Source organism: Apis dorsata, unplaced genomic scaffold (genome assembly GCF_000469605.1).
Source record: "Apis dorsata unplaced genomic scaffold, Apis dorsata 1.3 scaffold_207, whole genome shotgun sequence".
Lineage (NCBI taxonomy): Eukaryota > Metazoa > Arthropoda > Insecta > Hymenoptera > Apidae > Apis > Apis dorsata.
The window spans coordinates 346,049-354,200 of record NW_006263491.1 but is presented as its reverse complement, the minus strand read 5'-3'; the positions used below and the strand labels follow the sequence as shown (position 1 = coordinate 354,200).

Below are 8,152 nucleotides of genomic sequence, written 5' to 3'. Positions count from 1 at the left end.
CCCGTCCCCGGACGTCGCCTCTTTCTAACGAGTTGACATTCCACGAAACTTCCGTTTCTGGATTTAACTTTGAGTTTCCGTGATTTTCGGCGTGACTCGCTCGATGATCGAGCCCCCCAAGTTTCGAATACGCTTTTAACGCGATTGGTTAGGTTGGTTGGACCGTTTCCAAGCTTCTTTCCTATTGATCGATACTAATATCCGTTGCGATTTTTAACAAATTCTTTTACGCATAATAATAATAATAATAATAATTATTATTATTATTATTCACGAAATATCTTGTAAATTATTTAAGATTATGCACAAAAGAATTTGCTAAATATATATAATTATTATTATTATTATTATTATTCACGAAATATCTTGCAAGTTATTTAAGATTATATACAAAAGAATTTGCTAAATATATATCATAATAATAATAATAATTATTATTATTATCTCACAATCAAAATATCTCACAAGTTATTCACGATTATGCACAAAAGAATTTGTTATATATATATATATATATATAATAATAATAAATAATTATTATACAATTATATATATATATATTAATTATTATTATTATTATTATATAAACGTAAGTAAGGATTTTTTAAAAATAAAATTTAGGATAAAGATTAATCGAATAATTAGCAAATTATTTCATTTGGCGAAAAGATGTACTCACTGGTCGACAAGAAGGAATTTGTCGCCCTCGTTGTGCAGGCACCTGCCCTTGCTGGACAATTCATTCCTGGAGATGACGATCGGTTGCCTGACTCCACTTTGAAACCAGGTGCCCTCCCACTTCGGCGGAAACGTGCATTCTGCAACAAAACAATAAGAAAAAATAAACATTACATTTTCGACAAAATTGAGACAATCCTCGATTAATCGCATTTTCAAAAATTGCATGAAAACAACCTTTCATAGTTCAACGAATTGAGAACAGATACCCATAGTATATATAGAGAAATATTAATTTATTTATAAAGATATCGAGATATTCAGAAGCTCTTTCAAATTTCTCCTCAACGAAGAAAGAGAGAGAAAAAAAAAATATTTCTAAACGGAATATTCTCTTAGACAACATGTATAATTCGAGACAAATGGGGAGAGGATCGAAGACAAAGGGGAGCCAGGAGCCACCCTTTGGAATCATCGAAAATAAGGGTTGAGCGGGGAAAGGCATAACCAATGGCGTCGAGATAGAAATTTCCCGGACGGGATAATCCTGGGGAGTGGGGAGGGGTGAAGCGAATTTCCGGGAACCATAGCCATAGCTCGGAAAGGGATACATCCAGCCGAGTTATCGACGATAATCGAAACCATGCCGATGTCCCTCGTGCATCGTTCCTTTCCCTCGTCGACCACCTGACTACTCCGTGCTGTTACACGCTCGTATCGAGATCTGTATCCCATTTTTCCTCGCGGATTCGATACGTGTATCCTTTATCTCGAGACCGATTCGTGGAATTATAATAGTTTATCGGGTCAGGGTTCGATGGATCATTTTCTTCTCTGCGTGGATATTGGAACGAGAGAAAGAATTGGATCCCTGCGAATTGCGCGGTGGAGATGATGGGATTGGCTGGTTGAGTAGTTGGAGTTCTAATCAGAACTGTGAACTCGAATTTGTTGGGGATTTGAATGCGATTTGATTCGAGTATTAGATCGGTATTTGAATCTGAGTAGAATATCGAAATTCGAATTTGAATATTCGAATATATTGGAGTTGAATATTTGACTGTTCAGGTTTGAATGTAAATGGAATATTCAAATTTAAATCTGAATATTTAGACTGTGAACTCAAATTTGTTGGGTATTTGAATGCGAGTGTTTGGAATTCGGGTTCGAGTATTGAATTTAATATTTGAATCTGAGTAGAATGTCCAAATTCGAATTTGAATATTCGAATATATTGGAGTTGAATATTTGATCGTTCAGGTTTTAATGTAAGTGGAATATTCAAATTTAAATTTGAATATTTAGACTCGAAGAACTGTGAACTCAAATTTGTTGAGTATTTGAATGCGAGTGTTTGGGATTCGAGTTCGAGTATTAATATTTGAATTTGAGTAGAATGTTCAAATTCGAATTTGAATATTCGAATATATTGAAATTGAATATTTGATCGTTCATGTTTGAATGTAAGTAGAATTTTCAAATTTAAATCTGAATGGAATATCTAAATCTGAATCTGAATATTTAGACTCGAAGAATTATGAACTCGAATTTATCTGGGATTTGAATGCAAGTGTTTGGGATTCGAGTATTGGATTTGATATCTGAATCTGAATCCAAATTCGAATTTGAATATTCGAATATATTGGAATTGAATATTTGATCGTTCAGGTTTGATGATAAGTGGAATATCCAATTTTGAATCTGAATAGAATATCTAAATTTGAATCTGAATATTTAGACTCGAATATTTAATCATTCAATTTTGAATCTGAGTAAAATAATACAATTTGAATCTAAATATTTTCATATTTGGAATTGAATATTTAATCATTCAGATTTGAATCTGAATAGAATATTCAAATTTGAATTTGAATACTTGGATATTTGAAATTGAATTCGAATATTCCATTATTCAGATTTAAATCTGAATAAAATATCCAAATTTGAATCTAATTATTCGAATATTTAATAATTTAAATTTGAATCTGAATATTCGAATATTTGAGTATTCGATCATATTGAATCTGAGTACTTAAATATTCAAAATACATGAATACTTGAACATTCAGATTTGTATCTGAAAATTTGGATTCAAATTTTCTTTTTTCATTCCTCAAATATAAAATTTTTCTTACCTACATTTGAATTCACAATCAGACGTAAATAAAATAAATCTTTCAAAATATCCCATTCTGTATTTATAATATTATATAAATTATCTAATCGTTGGATGAAAAAAAAATAAGCCAAATACCAAAAATAAAAATAAAGTTTAAAAAATATCGATAAAACTGGAAAACAGATAAACAAGAAATGAAAAATATATAACGAGTGAAGCATCAAAATTATTTTGAATGTTATTATTCGAAAAATTTTCATAGAAAATTGCAAATTTAAATAAATTTAATAATTGAATAAAAGCCATGAATATATATAAAAAAAATTTATAGAAAATAATATTAGAAAATATCAAAAATAATTTTTCAAATCAAAATAAACCGAAAATCAAAAATAAGAAAATTCCATATTCGATTTAATTTTTAGTTATTGATAATTGAAAATCAATGTTCACTCAGAAATAATTCCATCTATTTTCAATTATTAATAACTAAAAAACAAAGTCGAAAATAAAATTTTTTGATTCTCGTCTTATTTCATCTTGAAGAATCACCTCTTCAATTTTAGAACACATAATTTTCTCTTCTATTCATAATTTCACTATCTACAAAAGTATACAATTAACATGATTACGAAGTATCCACAATTTGCAAATGACACGATAATAAATAAACTTTCCCTCCCAAAAGAAAAAGAACAAATTAACAGAATCTCATTGCTTGACAGAATGACGTGAATGAATCTCGTAATAAAGCACAGACGAGCCTCTACAAACAAATCAATCCTCGTTGCCTTAATGAAATAAGTTAACCTCGGTTGATTCTATCTTGACGTTATAATTATCTGGATTGAAAAAAAAAAAGAAAAAAAAAAGGAAACCTCAAGGTATAAATAAATAAACGATGATGGGGGGTTGCGTGACTCTTAATGAAGGGTTAATTAGATTTCGTTCCGGGCCTGAACGGGGGGATGGAGAAGAAAAATATTATTCCAACGTGGAACGAATAGCAAGGACATTTTCCAGTCGCATCTTTAAGTAAAAGCTGCGTAAATAAAAGCTGTTATTGTCGTCACCCCGTCATCGTGTTGGAGTGTTGATTCATCTAATTGTGGAAATCGTTCTCGCCCCCTCTCTTCTCTCTGTCTCTCTCTTTCGTGTTCTGTTCCTATATCTATCTCTATTTCTGTCTATATTTATCCCTCTCTCATTCGCACACTTTCTTTTTTTCTCTCTTTTATCTATCTTTATTTCTCTCTCTCTGTCTGTCTCTCTCTCTCTCTCTCTCTTTCTCTCTTTGTTTCTCTTGTTGTAAGATCGAGCTTGGAACGAGCAGCGACACTAGCGAAGAGGAAATAATCGAATTGGATACATCTTTGACGGCACGTCCCTTCTCTCTCATCTCATTTTTTCCTCTTTTAATAGAGCGTTTCGTAACTCGTCCTCGGTCGATAAAACAGTTCTCTCTTCGATTTTAATACGAAATAAAAAAATAAAAAATTTATTCTCCCCCTTTTTTTGAGAGGGGAGGGCCACTTTCGCCTGGAGGGATGTTGATAGAATAATAAAACGCGAAGGAAACGTTTTAAGAGTTCCCGCCTGCCGTTACTTATCGTCAAAGGGGACGCTGATATTGACGCCTGTCATTTTCGAAAGTTTTTTCAGTGAGCCATGCCTGTGGGGAAAGTACACCTTTCAGACTTTCGTTACACACCCGCCAAGTATTAAATCGTGTTTCGCGAAAGGGAAACAATTTTTCTTCTCATCTTTTACAAAATGCATGGAATACATTAGAATAAAATCTATTTGATAATTTTATTTTATGGTTTTATAATTTTAAGCACGGAATTAATAAATTATTAAGTGTAACCATTAATTTGTGAATTCTTTTTTTAATATCTCAGTTAGAAATTTCTATAAATTGTTATTTTATTACATACTTTTATTATATTTATTCAATATAAATTATTATTCACAAGTCATCTTTCATTGATTTAAATTTCAAAATTTAGAGGAAATAAATTTTAGTCATGGCCAATAGAAGTCATCTTTCATTGATTTAAACTTCAAAATTTAGAGAAAATAAATTTTTAATGATTAATCATTATTAGTCATGGCACAATAGAAAATACATGCGTTTTCTATATTGGATTCGACAACGCCATCTAGTAACTCTTGACTCAAACAAACATAACCTCAAATAGATTTACATCTGTGAATATTTTTTTTTTAATATCTCAGTTAGAAATTTTTATAAATTGTTATTTTATTATATACTTTTATTATATTTATTTAATATAAATTATTATTTCCACAAGTCATCTTTCATTGATTTAAATTCCAAAATTTAGAGAAAATAAATTTTAGTCATGGCACAATAGAAAATACATGTGTCTTCCATATTGGATTCGATAACGCCATCTAGTAATTCTTAATTCAAACAAACATAACCTCAAATAGATTTACATCTCTCCAATTTTTAAATGTCCAAAATAACTTCAACATAATCACATTACCCTTGTCCTTTTTTAAGAGTAAAAAAATAACTTTTTTTACTCTTAAAAGTTCAACAAGCTTATTAATAGAAACGTTTTGGGAAAAAATTAAGTTCAAGAATCTACAGATTCTCGAATAAACAGGAATAGCCCTCGTAACTCAGCCAACTCGCAATACTTCTCCCCTTGCACTATCCCATCGAGAAAGAATTAAAAAGAAAAACGAGGACATTTACGCGCAATCCCAACTTCTTATCGTTAACAGAAATCGCGCCCTTCCGAGCGAGGGTGAGAAACGGGAGACAAGGGATAGAGAAACAGATCGAAACATGAAAAACAACAAAGAGAGAGAGAGAGAAAGAGGGAACGATAGGGAAGAATAGGAAAGATTCGATTTCGTGGCAGAGAAGAGAAGAAAAGAGCCACCGCGAAACATTCCCGCCCCCGTTTTTTTCATCCCTCTCGTTCCATTCGAAGGAGGCAGGGGTGGCTCTCATCCCTTCTGTCGGATGGGGTGAGATCCTGGATAGCTGCTGGTGCGAACTGTGATTACGGATTTCGAGTCTCGCCCGCGGATTTTACGAGTGAATCACGCGTGGCTCACCCCCCCTCCCTCCTTCACCCTCCAACCACCCTTTGAGCCTTTTCCGCATTGTCCGGTTTTCGCCGCCCGATTGAAAAACGAATGTCGAACGATTGAGCCGTTGGACAACTTTTGATCGAACGATCGATTTGAAATCCGGTTGGTCAATCAGGGATTGAAGATTTTGAAGCCGCGTTTACATTAACGATCCAACGATTGCAGACCGATCGATCAGAAATAGAGAAATGGATGGATTTGACGATGGAATGGCTCCTTTGCTCGATTAATTTGGAAAACTGGTAACTTGAAAGCAGCGTTTACATCGAGCAAATTAGGTTAAATTTTTGGTCAAATTTAGGTTAGGATCGAAAAAGATAATAATAAAATTATGAAGCAAGGCAAAATTGATTTTTCAGATTTTTCGGATTATTTGTTTCCTCAATCGTTAAAAACATTTTTGAATAATTAATATTAGTTTTCATTTAGATATTTGTATACGATATATATATCATGTTGGTGATTCTGAATTTACATTAAGTAACTTTCGGTCGAATTATCAAGCAATTCGAAACGTTCAATTAATCGTATATTTTTAGAAAATCTAACAGTTCGACTGCAAGGTTATGCTTATTAAACGCGGTTTTAAATAACTTTTATTGAAAATGTTACATTAGATTCGAAGTTGACCGAGTAAAAGTTGCCTAAATCAAATTTTGATCGAATCAACTTAATATTACTGCTTTATCGACCGAGTTAATGCTCATTTTCCACATCACCCTATTTTTCTATATTTTCTTTTTTCTTTTTCCTTTTCCTTTTCTTTTTTTTTTTACACGCATAAAGTAAAGAATATGGTTGTGTATCGACGTTCATTTTCAACGCGATGAACAGAGCGAATGTTGGACAATATGAAAAAAATTTCTCTTTCTCCGCCATACTCCCTTCCTCTTTACAGTCACATCGAAAAGCAGGAGAGGCAGGCATTCGAACCGCATGGAAATAAATAAATGCCTGGGGGTGGTCGGTGAGACGCCAGCCAAAAAGGGCGAAGGGGTGCAGGTAGTAGCTCCAGGGACCACCTGCTATCGATTTCAACCCCTCGAAACTCTTTTCCTCTCTCTCGATTTTCTTCCAGTTTTTCACTCGATCTCTTTTTTTTTTTTTTTTTGTAAAAATATAAGATTTCATTTTTCAAATTGGAATTGTGGTCATTTTGATGGGAAGAGTGTAAATAATGTATTTGGAGGATAACAAAAAATGCAAAAAAAAGTGAGATATCTCATTTTTCCTAAAGTAATATTTTTTCTATACATACTAAAGTGGAACAAGAAAAAGAAAAAGAAGATTTTAATACTTGTTTTTAATACTCCAAATTTCATGAGCAACAGATAATTCTTGATTCGAAGAGTAAGAAAATCGCATATATAAAATCTTACAACAATTTAAACATTAAGCAAAAAAATAAATTATTTATATATATCGAGACGAACATATGCAATATTAAATTAAAGAAAGTATCCATTCCTAATATTATTTATCAAAATTAAAAAAAAATCAAGAGCTTGGTACATAACAAACGTAACTCTTTCACCTATAAACGTTAAGAACCTCTATTATAACCTCTACATATATACATATATATATATATATATATATATACCAGATTCATTCGAATCCGAACAAAATTAAATAAACATTCAATCCAGCCAGCAAAACTTCGAGCGAAACTCGATTTCTTCTTCACTTTGCGGCGACTTTCGATCGCGAAAATTAAATCCATATTCCGACGGATTGGACGGATGGGATTTCAATTTTCTAAAGAAATCAACGCCCCTCCCCTCTCCGCGCGCATAGAAGAACACACTCGCGCCACCTACCTCCTCCTCCTCCAGGACAATAATGGGCTTGCGAGGCTTTTGAGCGGCGTCAGCGAGTCGAGCCACGATTTCCCCGCCTCAGCTTTTTCCAACACCCTTCCCTCCCCCTCTGATGTTCGAAGAAATTGAGCAAGGAGGGGGGGGGGGGGGGAAGGGGAAGGGGATCTCGAGAGCGGGGCCACCGCCACCGCGGAGGATCGCGTGCCCTAATCAAGAAATTTCGGCCACGTGACTCTTGGGGAGGAGGGGAAGGAGAGGGGAGAGGGCGTTGTATTTTGTCGTGGGCCATTTTTGGGATAAATTACAGCCACGCAGGAGTCGTTACGGGTGCTTGAATACCGGTGAAATGGATTGTGCCGGGGATAAAGAATGAAAAATTGCCGCCACCGTTATATCGCGTGTA

General features: G+C 33.5%; 1 protein-coding gene across 1 annotated transcript in view; it reads right to left on the bottom strand.

Moving 5' to 3' along the window:
- The window catches only part of LOC102674519, a 378,471-nt gene that overhangs the window by 98,319 nt on the left and 272,000 nt on the right, over positions 1-8,152 (bottom strand). The window contains exon 4 of the mRNA XM_031510137.1: positions 680-818. Coding sequence (XP_031365997.1) covers positions 680-818 — 139 coding nt within the window. The remainder of the gene's footprint in view (positions 1-679; positions 819-8,152) is intronic.